At 47.1% G+C, this 16,927-nt stretch overlaps 1 protein-coding gene across 2 annotated transcripts in view; it reads right to left on the bottom strand.

The window, feature by feature from the left end:
• Positions 1 to 5,178: 5,178 nt before the first annotated feature.
• MAJIN (membrane anchored junction protein) overlaps positions 5,179 to 16,927 on the bottom strand; it is a 38,980-nt gene continuing 27,231 nt past the window's right edge. Inside the window, exons 7-9 of one of the 2 annotated variants that reach the window (XM_075837159.1) lie at positions 5,664 to 5,709; positions 5,472 to 5,583; positions 5,179 to 5,363 (exon numbers count right to left, since the gene is read on the bottom strand). In XM_075837159.1, the coding sequence (XP_075693274.1) occupies positions 5,318 to 5,363; positions 5,472 to 5,583; positions 5,664 to 5,709 (204 nt within the window). In that variant the 3' untranslated portion in view covers positions 5,179 to 5,317. The remainder of the gene's footprint in view (positions 5,364 to 5,471; positions 5,584 to 5,663; positions 5,710 to 16,927) is intronic. The other variant, XM_075837160.1, reaches the window with a different exon arrangement.

The following is a 16,927-nucleotide window of genomic DNA, read 5'->3' as shown; positions in this document are numbered from 1 at the left end:
CATGCCCTAGGACCAGGGCATGCCACAATGCTTCAGGGGTCCTCCTCTTCCGCTTGAGAAAGGGGGAAGACCCTCGAAACATTGCGGCATGACCTGGTCCTGGCGAAAAAAGCCTGCTCAAAAGTCTAATGAATGTCTACGAATCTAATGTTTTATTCATTGAATCTATAAAGGAGCGTAACTAGGAAAGACTGGGTCCCATAGCAAACTCTTGACTGGAGCCCCACCCCAGGTGCCACATGCAGCACCCTTATAGATAGTACCCCCTGTAGATTGTGCCATTCTGCCATTTTGCCATTATGCCACACTGTCGACAGTGCTATACAGCCCTGCCTATAGACAGTGTCACATCCATTTGTAGATAGCGCCCCCAGTGCCATACAGCCCCCTGTAGATATCGCCATAAAGCCCCCCTGTATATTGCACTATACAGCTCCCACTGTATATAGTGCCACACAGCTCCGTCTTATTAGATAGTGCCACACAGCCCCCCCCCCTTAGTAGATAGTGCCACACACAGACCCCTGTAGATTATGCCACACACAGCCCTCTATACATAGAGCCACAGCCCTCCCCCTTGTAAATAGTGTCATATAGCCCTCCCTAGTAGATAGTGCCACAAAGCCCCCCTTAGTAGTGCCACACAGCCCCTTGTATATAGTGCCACAGAGCTCCCCCATGTGTATAGTGCCACACAGCTCCCCTTTGTGTATAGTGCCACACAGCTCCCCCTTGTGTATAGGGCCAGACAGCCCCCCCCTGGTTTATAGTGCCACACAGCCCCCCTTGTGTATAGTGCCACACAGCTCCTCCTTGTGTATAGTGCCACACAGCCCCCAAAGAAGTACAAGTCAATGGCGCATCCAAGAAAGTTGTATCAGCCAGGGGGATGTTAATCAAACATGGAAAGGTGGGTTTGAAGGCAGGACTATGTAACTCTTCAGGATAGCGGCACCGCCCCATGACCCTTTAATGCATATTTAGCATGTAGTGTGCGCCGTTTTAAAAGTGGATTTTAAAGATTTTGCTGCATCTGAAAACAACATACATTTGGAAATATTGTCAGGTCATGTATTACCGCATGGTGGCGGCTCAAAGGGTTAAAACTACCAGACAGGTTACCATCAAATATACAATGCATTGAGAACAATTCCATCTGCCCTGCAATTTTGATATTATAAATATATCCTATATAATTACAGCTCCAGAACCAAGCTGACATGTATACAGTACCACAACCAAACTCAGTACATAAATACAGCACTAGAACCAAGCTCTGACATATATACAGCACCAGAACCAAGCCCAGTACATATATACTGCACAAGAGCCAAGCTCAATACATATATACAGCACCAGAACAAAACTCAGTACTTAAATACAGCATCAGAACCAAGCTCAGTACATATATACAGCACCAGAACAAATACAGCTCAATTTAGTGCAACCCCTGCCGTATAGGTTTGTACTGCGTAAAACTACAGCTCCCAGCATGGCACGAACAATGGTAAGGATATGCTGGGAGATGCTGTTTCCCAAAAAAAATCATACCACCCATCATCTCGCTACAGATCATACAGTGACTACAGTACGGATTAGAGGCAGAATAAACATTTACCTTAAAGAGGCTCTGTCACCAGATTTTGCAACCCCTATCTGCTATTGCAGCAAATAGGCGCTGCAATGTAGATTACAGTAACATTTTTATTTTAAAAAAACGAGCATTTTTGGCCAAGTTATGACCATTTTCGTATTTATGCAAATGAGGCTTGCAAAAGTACAACTGGGCGTGTTGAAAAGTAAAAGTACAACTGGGCGTGTATTATGTGCGTACATCGGGGCGTGTTTACTACTTTTACTAGCTGGGCTTTCTGATGAGAAGTATCATCCACTTCTCTTCAGAACGCCCAGCTTCTGGCAGTGCAGATCTGTGACGTCACTCACAGGTCCTGCATCGTGTCGGCACCAGAGGCTACAGTTGATTCTGCAGCAGCATCAGCATTTGCAGGTAAGTAGCTACATCGACTTACCTGCAAACGCCGATGCTGCTGCAGAATCATCTGTAGCCTCTGGTGTCGATGTGTCCTCGCTCGTCTGACACGATGCAGGACCTGTGAGTGACGACACAGCGTGATCTCTGGAGAACACGGCTGTGTCTGCACTGCCAGAAGCTGGGCGTTGTGAAGAGAAGTGGATGATACTTCTATACACAACGCCCAGCTAGTAAAAGTAGTAAACACGCCCCGATGTACGCACATAATACACGCCCAGTTGTACTTTTACTTTTCAACACGCCCAGTTGTACTTTTGCAAGCCTCATTTGCATAAATACGAAAATGGTCATAACTTGGCCAAAAATGCTCGTTTTTTAAAAATAAAAACGTTACTGTAATCTACATTGCAGCGCCTATCTGCTGCAATAGCAGATAGGGGTTGCAAAATCTGGTGACAGAGCCTCTTTAAGTGACTCACCGGTGACTTCTCAGATTCTAGTTCTTTTCTTCTCCCTCTGGTCCAGACCTCTATGATGGATTTCTCCCGGCCACGACCCTTTTCTGCAGTTTTCCGCTCAGAAGTCTTCAGCTTCTGACTTTTAAAACATTTCTGCACCTATAAATGAAGTTAAAATTCTTATCACCTCTAAATATAATAAAGTGCCATACACTGCACCACTAACTATAATAGCTCCATACACTGTGTCCCTGATTATAATAGTACCATACACTGTGTCCCACACACACACACACACACACACCGTGCCCCCTGTAGATAGTGCCCCCATAGCCCCATGTAGATAATGACCCCCATAGAGCCTCTGTAGATAGTGCCATACATAGAAGCCCCTGTAGAAAGGGCCCTACATACAGCCCTCTGTTTATAGTGCCCACATATGGACTCCAGAACTGCAAGGCAATAGTGCTATCCAATATGCCACAGTGCTGCCCTACATATAGCTTCCCCTATACATAGTGCCTCACGTATAGCCCACCTCTGTAGATAGTGCCTCACATATAGTCCACCCCTGTAGACAGTGCCCTACATATAGCCCCCCTGTAGATAGTGCCCCACAGGTAACCCACCCCTGTATATAGTGTCCCACATATAGCCCACCCCTGTAGATAGTGCCCTACAAAGAGCTCCCCCTATAGATAGTGCTCCACATATAGCCCATCTCTGTAGATAGTACCTCACATATAGCTCCCCCTGTATATAGTGTCCCTCATATAGCCCACCCATGTAGACAGTGCCCTACATATCACCCCCCCTGTAGCTAGTGCCCCACAGGTAACCCACCCCTGAATATAGTGTCCCACATATAGCCCACCCCTATAGATAGCGCCCTACAAATAGCTCCCCTATAAATAGTGCTCTACATATAGCCCACCCCTGTATATAGTGTCCCACATCCCCACATACAGACCCCCCTGTATATAGTGCCCCACATCCCCACATCCAGAACCCCTGTATATAGTGCTCCACATCCCCACATATAGACCACCCCTGTACATAGTGCCCCACATTCCCACATAAAAAAACCCCGGTATATAGTGCCCCACCTCCCCACATATAGAAACCCCCTGTAGATAGTGCCCCACATCCCCACATATAGACCCCCCTGTATATAGTGCCCCACATCCCCACATATAGATCCCCTGTAGATAGTGCCCCACATTCCCACATATAGACTCCCCCTGTATACAGTGGCCCACATATAGATGACACCCCCTGTAGATAGAGCCCCCCTGTAGATAATGCCACTCACAGTTTTATTAGAAAAAAACAAAAACTTTACATACTCACATAATCCCGTTCTCACGCCTTCCGGTGGCAATGCAGATCTGCTCTCTTCTGAGCAGGTCTGCTGGAGCTGAACGACGCGTCGTTCAAAGGCGCTGATTGGCAGGGCAGAATGACTTGCCTCGTCAATCAGCGCCTTTCAAGCATGGAAGCGGCGTGATGACGTCATCGCACCGCTAGCATCGTTGAAAGGCGCTTATTGGCGGGGCAAGTCATTTTGCCCTGCCAATCAGCATCATTGTAAGGAACTTGCCCGGCCATACAGCGCTAATGCATGTATTTGTACCTGCGCGCTATAGACGCAGGTACAATTACGCAAGAGGGGGTGGCTGTTGCTAGCACCGGGGCCCCCTCCAGTGCTAGCGGCGCCACCGGGCATATGGGGGGGCATGTCGGCTAGCGGCACGGGCCCCCTCAAGCCGCGCGCCACTTAGCAGTCGCTATGGCTGCTACAGCGGTAGTTACGCCACTGAATCTATATATAAAAGCTTGAAAATTACAGCAAAGAACGTGTGTACATATTATGTTGCTTGGCTTTTTTACATTGGCAGCAGCATGGAGCCGCTGCTACTCATGCTGTTATACAGATCCGCTTGAAAGTGTAAGTGAGTAACAATTTATATTATTTGAATGATACAGATGTAAACCTGATTTCATCCATAATTTAAGATGATTGACCTTAGAAACCACAATCATAGTAACAGAAAATGCAGGACCTAATTCCGCTTGTCAATCAACGCTGATGACGACAGCAAAGTGATCAATGAACCGATGCAGCCCTCAAATGTCTTCTATTTTTTTGTCCAAATAATAGCATGTCGCTGTATCATGAGAGGTAGTGTCCAGGCCTGCCAAACATACTGCAATAGCCGAAAGTGAAGCTTTAATACAAGACTTTTCTTCAAATGTTGGCACTAGAGTAGTTATGAAGAAGGATCTATAGTATATATGTAGCCAATCTGCTTATGTATACCCATGCCATTACATCAATTTCTACTCTGTGTTGTGCTGTTTCACATAGGTAGATTGTGTCGATCCAAATCAATGTCTGATCCTCAGATTCCTGCCATGTAAACATAGACTGGCGGGGACCACGGGAGCTTTGGCACTGGAGTAGTGTGAGTATTCTCATTTTTGTTATCTAAACAAGTACTCTCCAGACAGATATTTTTTACTTCTTTAACACCTGGACAGCCCCTTTAATCTATCAATAATTATAAACTAATAGGCTATTACAGTGAAAATATTAAAATGTTTTGTGCTAACGTAAAACACAGATTTATGGTGTTGGAACATTGTTGGATGCTGTCCTAATCTGTGCCGGTGGGGTGAGTCCACTCTCAGTATATCCTTTGTAAGATGGATTATTAATGCAAAAAGTTTTGAATATATATATATATATTATTGATTATGCTTCTACATAGGCTTAGCACGTTTAATCAGAAAGAAAATATTATTTAACATGAAAATAGCATCAATGTATCCTCAAGGGTTCAGACTTCAGCTGGATGGTTGTGTATTATTGAGAATGTCTTCTGCCAAACAGGTACCTGAGTGGAGTAAAGCTGACAATGGAGACAATATTATTGAAATAAGCCCTGCCTGTAAGATATAATATATGCAAAACAAAAAAAGTATAAAGGGACCACAAAACACATAGTGTAACTAGTTACCTCATTAGGAATTCCACAAAGCCCCCAGCATTCCCAGTGCCATGATCCAGAGTTGGGCACGACTCCCTGCATAGTTGCTCTGAATGGCCAGTAATCTGACTTACTTCATTATCTGCAATAAATGCAAATCATTTCTTGACAATAACTCCCAGCGCACAAACCAAAGAGGTGCAGTTGACAGTAACTTCTTACCAATGTTAATGCAGTTTTCTGTGTCCTGCGTTTTTTCAGCCATACCCTTTATGAATCAAAAAAACATGACAGATCATGTAAAAAAATTTGTTGTATACACTAAAAGGAGCTCCATCTAAAATTCATTGTAGTTTACATTTTGGACAAGTTTTCATGAGATACACACACATTATACTCCTATAAGTCCAGGATCACACACACACGCAGTTTTGGTGCAGTTTTGGACAGTTTTTTGAGCCAAACATTGGAGTGGACACAAAAGAAAGTAGATGCTTCAGTCTTTCCTTTATACATTTCCTTTCTTTTGAATTCACTTCTGGCTTTGGCTCAAAAAACGTAGTCTGTATTGCCATTAAAAATACGGTAGCTTTTGTTTCGGAGACCATCTCTGACAGTCGTGGCTGATATGTCATACTAATTTGTAGTGTTAATGGCAAACATTATACCATTGTTTCCGTCTACGCCCCAAATACGGCCCAATTGAGATTTGCAAAGTCTATATTTTAAAAAAGTCACCCATTTGTCTAGAGGCCAATTCATTTTATGTGGAGAATTTAATGCAGGGGCGTAGCTAGGCGGGGGGCAGGCGGGTCATGTGCCCCAGGCGCAACTTAGAGGGGAGCGCCAGCGCCACCCCCTCCTGCACTATAATTGTACCTGCCTCTATAGGACACAGGTACAATTAGAACCAATGAATGGCCGGGTACGTTCCGTGCCCGGCCATCAATGGCGGATTATCATAATATTATGGCCGCCAAAGTACATTGTAGTTTTGTCGCGATTTTGCCGCGAATCGCATTGTGTATGTCCTGCAAAAGGACCTTTAGACATGAGGTCACATGACCTCATCTCTGAAGTTCTGACTATTGCTTAGAGACCTGCTGGTCACATGACCACAGGACCTCGAGCAGCAGCAGCAGCGACTCCACAGAGAAGACTGACTATGTAAGTATAAGGCGATTTATTTGTTTAATGGGTCTGCATTTAGGGGGTCTGTATTTAGGGGGCCTGGTTTGGGGACTGTATTTAGGAGGTTTGGTGTCTATTAGTTTAAGGGGTCTGTATTTAGGGGGTCTGGTCTGGGGTCTGTATCAGTTTAAGGGGTTTAGGGTCTGTATATTTAGGGGTCTGTGTTAGTTTAAGTGATCTGGGGTAGGTATTTAGGGGGTCTGTTTTAGTTTGAGGTCTGGGGTCGGTATTTAGGGGTCTGTTTTAGTTTGAGGTCTGGGATCTGTATTAGTTTATAGTGTCTATTTAGGGGACCTGTTCTAGGGTCTGTATTCGTTTAGGGGTCTTTATTTAGGGGTCTGTATTTAGGGGATCTGTATTAGTTTATAGGGTCTATTTAGGGGGCCTGTTCTAGGGTCTGTATTAGGTTAGGGGTCTGTATTTAGGTGTATGGTCTGGGGTCTCTATTAGAATAGGGAGTCTGGTCTGGGGTCTGTATTACTTAAGGGAGTCAGGTCTTTTGGTCATTATTAGTGTAGGGGTCAGGTCTGGGGTCTGTATTTAGGGGGTCTGTATTAGTTTTAGGTCTGGTGTCTGTATTTAGGGGGTCTGTATTAGTTTAGGGGGTCTGGTCTGAGGTCTGTATTAAGGGAGTCAGGTCTGGGGTCATTATTAGTGTACTGGGTCAGGTCTGGGGTCATTATTAGTGTACTGGGTCAGGTCTGGGGTCATTATTAGTGTAGGGGGTCAGGTGTGGGGTCTGTATTTAGGGGTCCGGTCTGAGGTCTGTATTTATTCAGGGTGCTTGTTCTGGGGTCTGTATTTGTTTAGGGGGGTCTGGTCTGGGGACTGCAATAGCTTAGAAGGTCTGGGGTCTGTAGGTATTCTATGATCTAGTCTGTGGTCCAAATTTATTAGTCTGAGTAAAAGGGGTTGTCCGGGCACATCAATAGGTCATCAGTATAAAAAACAGTCTGTGCCCGCACCACCCCTTTAATGTATGGGCCTTGGTGTCTAAATTTGTGTGTTTCTATAGGGGCTGGAAATGGCTGCAGAAGTGATGGGCAAAGATATCTCATCAGGAGAAGTCGCCATAACGATCTGCGTCAGATGGAGAAGAAAAGAAAACGGCTCCCATCAGAGAAGACGTCACTGGACGTCACACCGCTCCTGACATGTCTGTTGCAGGTAATCCTTGTATTCGACATATCTCTGTGTACCCAGAGCTAATAGACAAATGCGTGTTACCATTCCCATTGTCAGGAGGATGTGTCTCTACACAGTGTGATACTGTCAGCGATGGTTGGAGACTGTCAGTATGTAGGGACACAGCCCTTTGACAAGGGAAATCGTAACAACCAATTGTCAATACACACACAAAAAGGTGGTGTTCACTATAGACACGGCAGAGCGGCGGTGGGGAAGGGGGGCCCTAGTTTTTGGAACAGCCCAGGGCCTATGGTCTACTTAATCCACCACTGCCGGCCATTCAGCGCCTTTCTACGAGTGAAGCGGCTCGATACTTTGCGCTGCTTGCGTCGTTGAAAGGTGCTGATTGACAGAGAAGCGTTCAACCCCAGGAGACCAGCGCAGAAGAGAGCAGGTCTCCATTGCTGCCGGACGGCGTCGGAACGGGATTAAGGTGAGTTTGAATAGTTTGTTATTTTATCGTAATAAAAAAGTGTGTGGCATTATCTACGGGGCTGGCTTTACTTTATCTACAAGGGGGACTTTATCTATGGGGGGGGCTTTATCTGCCAGGGGGGCTTTTTCTATGGTGGGGCTCTATCTACAGGGGGCTATATACTGGGGTTTGCTTTATCTACAGGGCGGCTTTATACAGGGGTGGGCTATCTGTGGAGCACTATATAAAGGGGTGAGCTATATCTACAGGGGGGCTATATACAGGGGTGGGCTATCTTTGGAGCACTATATACAGGGGTGGGCTATATCTACAGGGGCGCTATAAACAGGGTTGGGCTATATGTGGAGCACTATATACAGGGTGGGCTATATCTACAGGGGGCTATATACAGGGGTGAACTATCTGTAGAGCACTATAGGGGGAGCTATATGTGGGACACTATAAAGGGGTGGGCTATATGGGGGCACTATCTACAGGGGGCTCTATGGGGGCACTATCTACAGGGGGCTCTATGGCAGGCACTATCCACAGGGGGCACAGTGTGTGTGTGTGTGTGTGTGTGTGTGTGTGTGTGTGTGTGTGTGTGTGTGTGTGTGACACGGTGTATGGTGCTATTATAATTAGAGGTGCAGTGTATGGCGCTATTATATTTAGGGGCGTAGTGTGTGGTATAATGAGAACTTTATATTTGTTCATAGGTGTAGAAATGTTGGAAAAGTCAGAAGCTGAAGACATCTGAGCAACAAACTGCAGAAATTGGCTGTGACCGGGAGAAGTCATATGTCCTCGGGGGAGCTACACTGGGGGATTCACTTGTTGAGAAGGATCTGGGTGTACTTGTAAATCATAAACTAAATAACAGCATGCAATGTCAATCAGCTGCTTCAAAGGCCAGCAAGATATTGTCGTGTATTAAAAGAGGCATGGACTCGCGTGACAGGGATGTAATTGTTAGGGATCTGCCAGGTACTTCATCTAGGTAGACTCCTGGGATTAATCAGTCCACACCTGAGGCCAGACCTGTTCGACTGACACCATCTCCCACCAACCAGGGTGGCAGGCTCAGGAGTGGGAGAGCCTATCGCGGCCTGGTCTGTCGGAGTTAGCTCCGCCCCCTGTCCTTTATTACCTGCCCTGTTCTCTCCTTCAGTGCTTGTAATTCTTTTGGATTCCTGGCCCCACTGCTGCTTGCTCCAGCCTGCTTCTGCCGTGCTTCTGCCTTGCTGCAGTTCTGCTTGACCTGCTTTGCTTTGCCCCTGGCTTGCTTCTGTCTCCGTGCCCGCTCGGGTGTACTCACTTCGTCCTGGTCCTGACTGTTCGTTCGCCGCTCCGTTTCCTCGTGGCGTTCCGTGGCTACTGCCCCTTCCCCTGCGTGTTCCCTGTTTGTTTTCCTGTGCACTTAGACAGCGTAGGGACCGCCGCCCAGTTGTACCTCGTCGCCTAGGGCGGGTCGTTGCAAGTAGGCAGGGACAGGGCGGTGGGTAGATTAGGGCTCACTTTCCCTTCACCTCCTTCCTGCCATTACATAATTACAAGCCCTTACCTAGTCTACCATTTCTCCTACGCTGACGCTATCATGGACCCCCTTGAGACCCTGACCCAGCAGATGCAGGGCCTCTCCCTACAGGTCCAGGCCCTGGCCCAAAGGGTCAATCAGGGTGACGCTGCTTTAGTAGTACCCCTCACCTCACCTCTAGAACCCAACCTCAAGTTACCTGACCGGTTTTCAGGGGACCGTAAGACGTTTCTCTCCTTCCGGGAGAGTTGCAGACTGTATTTCCGCCTAAAGCCCCACTCCTCAGGTTCCGAAAACCAGCGGGTGGGTATCATCATATCCCGACTCCAGGAAGGGCCCCAAGAGTGGGCCTTCTCCTTGGCTCCTGACGCCCCTGAACTTTCCTCTGTTGATCGTTTTTTCTCTGCCCTCGGACTCATTTACGACGAGACTGACAGGACTGCTTTAGCCGAGAGTCAGCTGGTGACCTTACGTCAGGGTAGGAGACCGGTTGAGGAATACTGTTCTGATTTTAGGAAGTGGTGCGTAGCTTCTCAGTGGAACGATCCGGCCCTAAGGTGCCAGTTTAGGTTAGGATTATCTGACGCCCTGAAGGATCTGCTGGTTAGCTACCCCTCGTCTGACTCCCTTGACCAGGTTATGGCCCTAGCAGTACGACTTGACCGACGTCTCAGGGAACGTCAGCTAGAACGCTTCAGTGTGCTCCCCTCTGACTTTTCTGCGATCCCCCCCGAGGTCCCGTCTCCTCGCCCCTCCACGGAGGACTCGGAGGTACCTATGCAACTCGGGGCCTCCATGTCCCCTCGACAACGTAGGGAGTTTCGCAGAATGAATGGTCTCTGCTTCTACTGTGGGGACGACAAGCATCTACTGAACACCTGTCCCAGGCGCAAGAATAAGAAGCCGGAAAACTTCCGCGCCTAAGTGATCATCGGGGAGGTCACTTGGGCGCACAGGTATTTCCCGTTAATGTGAAACGCAATAAAATTTTGCTTCCCTTTCAGGTCTCGTTTGCTGGCCGGTCTGCCACGGGCAGTGCTTTCGTGGATTCTGGCTCATCTGCTAATATCATGTCTGTGGAATTTGCTATGTCTCTAAAGATGCCTTGTATTGATTTACCTTATCCTATCCCTGTAGTAGGAATCGACTCAACTCCCCTTGCTAATGGTTATTTTACTCAGCATACTCCTGTTTTTGAACTCCTGGTTGGCTCCATGCATTTGGAGCAGTGCTCTGTACTGGTGATGCAGTGATTATCGTCTGATCTGGTTTTAGGCCTTCCCTGGTTGCAGTTGCATAATCCCACGTTTGATTGGAATACTGGGGATCTCACCAAATGGGGTAATGAATGTCTTATGTCATGTCTTTCTGTTAACTCTATTTCTCCGCGGGAGGAGGTAAACACACTTCCTGAGTTTATTCAGGACTTCGCCGATGTGTTTTCCAAGGAGGCCTCCGAGGTGTTGCCCCCCCATAGAGATTACGATTGCGCTATCGATTTGGTGCCTGGTGCCAAGCTTCCTAAGGGTAGGATATTTAATCTCTCTTGTCCTGAACGTGAAGCTATGAGGGAGTATATCCAAGAATGCCTGGCCAAGGGTTTCATTCGCCCCTCGACTTCTCCTGTAGGTGCTGGCTTCTTCTTCGTGGGGAAGAAGGATGGTGGTCTTAGGCCGTGCATTGATTATCGTAACCTGAATAAGGTCACCGTAAGGAACCAGTACCCACTTCCTTTGATTCCGGATCTTTTTAATCAGGTTCAGGGAGCCCAATGGTTTTCTAAGTTCGATCTACGGGGGGCATATAACCTTATCCGCATCAAAGAGGGGGATGAGTGGAAAACTGCGTTCAACACACCCGAGGGTCATTTCGAATACCTGGTCATGCCCTTTGGGTTGTGTAATGCCCCTGCTGTCTTCCAGAATTTTATTAATGAAATCCTGAGAGAGTACCTGGGTAATTTTCTTGTTGTGTACCTTGATGACATACTGGTGTTTTCCAAGGACTGGTCCTCCCACGTGGAGCATGTCAGGAAGGTGCTCCAGGTCCTTCGGGAGAATAATCTGTTTGCTAAGACTGAAAAATGTGTCTTTGGGGTACAGGAGATACCATTTTTAGGGCAAATCCTCACTCCTCATGAATTCCGCATGGACCCTGCCAAGGTTCAAGCTGTTGCGGAATGGGTCCAACCTGCCTCCCTTAAGGCGTTACAGTGTTTTTTAGGGTTCGCCAACTATTACAGGAGATTTATTGCCAACTTCTCGGTCGTCGCTAAGCCTCTTACGGACCTTACCCGCAAGGGTGCTGATGTCCTCCATTGGCCCCCTGAGGCCGTTCAGGCCTTTGAGACTCTCAAGAAGTGCTTTATCTCGGCCCCCGTGCTGATTCAGCCCAACCAAGAGGAGCCATTTATTGTGGAGGTTGACGCTTCCGAGGTGGGAGTGGGGGCCGTCTTGTCCCAGGGTACCAGCTCCCTCACCCATCTCCGCCCCTGTGCTTACTTCTCTAGGAAGTTTTCGCCCACGGAGAGTAACTATGATATTGGCAACCGCGAACTTCTAGCCATTAAATGGGCTTTTGAGGAGTGGCGGCACTTCCTGGAGGGGGCCAGACACCAGGTAACGGTCCTTACGGATCACAAGAATCTGGTTTTCCTAGAATCGGCCCGGAGGCTTAATCCTAGACAAGCTCGGTGGGCACTATTCTTTACCAGATTTAATTTCTTGGTTACCTATAGGGCTGGGTCCAAGAATATTAAGGCTGATGCTCTGTCACGTAGTTTCATGGCCAATCCTCCTTCCGAGAAGGATCCTGCTTGTATTTTACCCCCTGGTATAATCGTCTCTGCCACGGATTCTGATTTAGCTTCTGATATCGCGGCTGATCAGGGTGCAGCTCCCGGGAACGTCCCTGGGGACAAACTGTTTGTTCCCCTGCAATACCGGCTGAGGGTACTCAGGGAAAACCATGACTCCGCTCTATCTGGTCATCCTGGCATCTTGGGCACCAAACACCTCATTACCAGAAACTATTGGTGGCCTGGGTTGCCTAAAGATGTTAGGGCTTACGTCGCCGCTTGTGAGGTTTGCGCTAGGTCCAAAACCCCTAGGTCCCGACCTGCGGGCCTACTACGTTCCTTGCCCATTCCCCAGAGACCTTGGACCCATATCTCCATGGATTTTATCACCGATTTGCCTCCATCTCAGGGCAAGTCGGTGGTGTGGGTGGTAGTCGACCGCTTCAGCAAGATGTGCCACTTTGTGCCCCTTAAGAAGCTACCTAACGCCAAGACGTTAGCTTCTTTGTTTGTGAAACACATCCTGCGTCTCCATGGGGCCCCAGTCAATATCGTTTCTGACAGAGGGGTACAATTTGTTTCCTTATTTTGGAGAGCTTTTTGTAAAAAGTTGGAGATTGATCTGTCCTTCTCCTCCGCCTTCCATCCCGAAACTAATGGCCAAACGGAAAGGACCAACCAATCCCTGGAACAATATTTAAGGTGTTTCATCTCTGACTGTCAATTCGATTGGGTCTCATTCCTTCCCCTTGCTGAATTTTCCCTGAATAACCGGGTCAGTAACTCGTCAGGGGTCTCCCCGTTTTTCTGTAATTTCGGGTTTAACCCAAGGTTCTCCTCCGTCTCCCCTGGTTGTTCCAATAATCCTGAGGTAGAGGATGTTCATCGGGAACTGTGCACTGTCTGGGCCCAGGTTCAGAAGAACCTAGAGGCGTCCCAGAGCGCACAAAAGATTCAGGCGGATAGTAGACGTTCTGCTAACCCCCGGTTTGTCGTCGGGGATTTGGTCTGGTTGTCGTCCAGGAACTTGCGCCTTAAGGTCCCGTCCAGGAAGTTTGCTCCCCGATTTATTGGACCTTATAAGATCATTGAAGTCCTCAACCCTGTATCCTTCCGTCTGGAGCTCCCCCCATCCTTTCGCATACATGACGTCTTCCATGCCTCCCTCCTTAAACGCTGCTCCCCGTCCTGGTCCCCCTCGAGGATACCTCCTGTTCCCGTTCTCACCCCTGAGGGGGTGGAATTCGAGGTGGCCAAGATTATGGACAGTAGGATGGTCCAGGGCTCCCTCCAGTACCTGGTCCATTGGAGAGGATACGGGCCGGAGGAGAGGACTTGGGTACCTGCCCGGGATGTTCACGCTGGGGTATTGATCAGGAGGTTCCACCTTCTCTTCCCCACTAAACCGGGTCCCCTTAGTAAGGGTCCGGTGGCCCCTCATAAAAGGGGGAGTACTGTTAGGGATCTGCCAGGTACTTCATCTAGGTATACTCCTGGGATTAATCAGTCCACACCTGAGGCCAGACCTGTTCGACTGACACCATCTCCCACCAACCAGGGTGGCAGGCTCAGGAGTGGGAGAGCCTATCGCGGCCTGGTCTGTCGGAGTTAGCTCCGCCCCCTGTCCTTTATTACCTGCCCTGTTCTCTCCTTCAGTGCTTGTAATTCTTTTGGATTCCTGGCCCCACTGCTGCTTGCTCCAGCCTGCTTCTGCCGTGCTTCTGCCTTGCTGCAGTTCTGCTTGACCTGCTTTGCTTTGCCCCTGGCTTGCTTCTGTCTCCGTGCCCGCTCGGGTGTACTCACTTCGTCCTGGTCCTGACTGTTCGTTCGCCGCTCCGTTTCCTCGTGGCGTTCCGTGGCTACTGCCCCTTCCCCTGCGTGTTCCCTGTTTGTTTTCCTGTGCACTTAGACAGCGTAGGGACCGCCGCCCAGTTGTACCTCGTCGCCTAGGGCGGGTCGTTGCAAGTAGGCAGGGACAGGGCGGTGGGTAGATTAGGGCTCACTTTCCCTTCACCTCCTTCCTGCCATTACAGTAATATTACCACTTTGCAAAGTATTCGTGAGGCCTCATCTAGAATATGCAGTCCAGTTCTGGGCTCCAATTCATAGAAAGGATGCCCTGGAGTTGGAAAAAATACAAAGAAGAGCAACGAGGCTAATAAGGGGTATGGACAATCTAAGTGATGAGAAAAGATTACAAGAATTAAACCTATTTAGCCTTGAAAAAAGATGAATAAGTGGGACATAATTAATTTATATAAATATATTAATGGCACATACAAAAAATATGGTGAAATCCTGTTCCATGTAAAACCCCCTCAAAAAACAAGGGGGCACTCCCTCCGTCTGGAGAAAAAAAGGTTCAACCTGCAGAGGCGACAAGCCTTCTTTACTGTGAGAACTGTGAATCTATGGAATAGTCACCGCAGGAGCTGGTCACAGCAGGGACAGTAGATGGCTTTAAAAAAGGCTTCGATAATTTCCTAGAACAAAAAAATATTAGCTCCTAGGCGTAGAAATTTTTTCCTTCCCTTTTCCCGTCCCTTGGTTGAACTTGATGGATATGTGTCTTTTTTTCAGCCGTACTAACTATGTAACTATGTAACTAAGTCATCATAGAGGTCTGGACTGGATGGAGAAAAAGAACTAGAATCTGAAACGTCACCGGTGAGTCACTTAATGTTCATTCTGCCTCTAATCAGCACTGTAGTCACTGTATGATCTGCAGCGACATGATGGGTGGTATGATTATGATATGATTTATTTTTTGGGAAACAGAATCTCCCAGCATATCCTTACCATTGTTCGGACCATGCTGGGAGCTGGAAACAATTTAGTGTGAATCTATACGTCAGGGGTTGCACTAAATTGAGCTGTATTTGTGCTAGTGCTTTATATATGTACTGAGCTTGGTTCTGGGGCTGTATTTATGTACTGAGCACTATTCTGGTGTTGTGTATAGAACTATATTGCTTGTACAATGTACAAATGCTTTTATGCTCGAGTTACATAAAAATAAATGTGGAAAAGAAATGACACGTCGATTGGTAGAGAGAACAAACATGGCGAGGGGGAAGGAGATATCTGGAAAGAGGTTGGGGGAGCGCCAAACTGAATCTTTGCCCCGGGTGCTGGAGCTAATATCATTCCATTATGCCAGTCCTCCTCTATCGGTAATATTATGTGGGCTGACCATGCTCCTCTTTTATTATGAACACCATTCTCCAGTAGCCCCATTTATGTGGCGTCTGAACTCCTCCCTTCTCATATCTAAAACTGATGTGGAATTAATATCACAACATTTATTCGAATTTTTTTTATTTAATGACAACAAGGAGGTTTCAGAACAGACAATGTAGGAATTATGTTCCTTTATACCCGAGATTGCCTCATTAGAGGAGCAAAATAAGTCCGCCCCTTCTACTGATGTCTCTTCAAAATTAGCTTTTTTCAGATTTGCCCTACGCTCTCATTTACTTTATAAATATGAACAAAACATGAAAAACTGCAAAATATTATACTATAGGAGATAGAGCTGGTGAACTGTTGTCCACAAGAGTTAAACAAACAGCTATTAGAACTAAAATGTAATACCTAGATAGCTCGAATTCTGAACAAATTAGAGACCCTATGAAAATTGCTGAAGCTTTCGCATCCTACCATACTAAATTGTATAATTTGCGGGACAACCCCCATATAATCCAACCATCTTCAGAAGAGATTCAGAAGTTTTTATTTTCTATTAACCTCCCCCGGGTCTTTTAGGATCAATTACAGTTTTTAAATACCCCATTTACTTTATTAGAAATACAAAAGATAATCTCATCTAGTAAACCCCATAAAGCACCTGGACCAGATGGTCTTCCCAATAAATATTTTCAAGTCTTTTCTAAAATATTATCCCCATATTTACTCCGCGTTTTTGACTTTTGGAAATCCATAGGTAAGGTCTCCTCACAAAATTGGATGCTATTATAACTACCTTAGGCTTCATGCACACGACCGTGCTCGTAATTACGACTCATAATTACGAGCACGGGCGGGCACGGCCGGCCACTTGCAGCCGGCCGCTTTTGCGAGCCGTGCTCCCATTATAAAGTATAGGAGCACGGCCCGTAAAATGAAAAAATAGAACATGTTCTATTTTTTTAACGGCACGGGCACCTTCCCGTGAGAAAACGGGAAGGTGCCCGTTACTAACAGAAGTCTATGGGCCCATTATTGCGGGTCGTAATTACGACCCGCAATAACGGGTGTTTTTACGGTCGTGTGCATGAGGCCTTACCAAAACCTGGAAAAAGCACCACTAAACCAGAAAATATTTGGCCTATTTCCTTGTTAAATTGTGATCTTAAATT

Source organism: Rhinoderma darwinii, chromosome 9 (genome assembly GCF_050947455.1).
Source record: "Rhinoderma darwinii isolate aRhiDar2 chromosome 9, aRhiDar2.hap1, whole genome shotgun sequence".
Classification (NCBI taxonomy): Eukaryota; Metazoa; Chordata; class Amphibia; order Anura; family Rhinodermatidae; genus Rhinoderma; species Rhinoderma darwinii.
The sequence above is the reverse complement of the archived record's forward strand: the minus strand, read 5'-3'. Positions and strand labels throughout refer to the sequence as shown.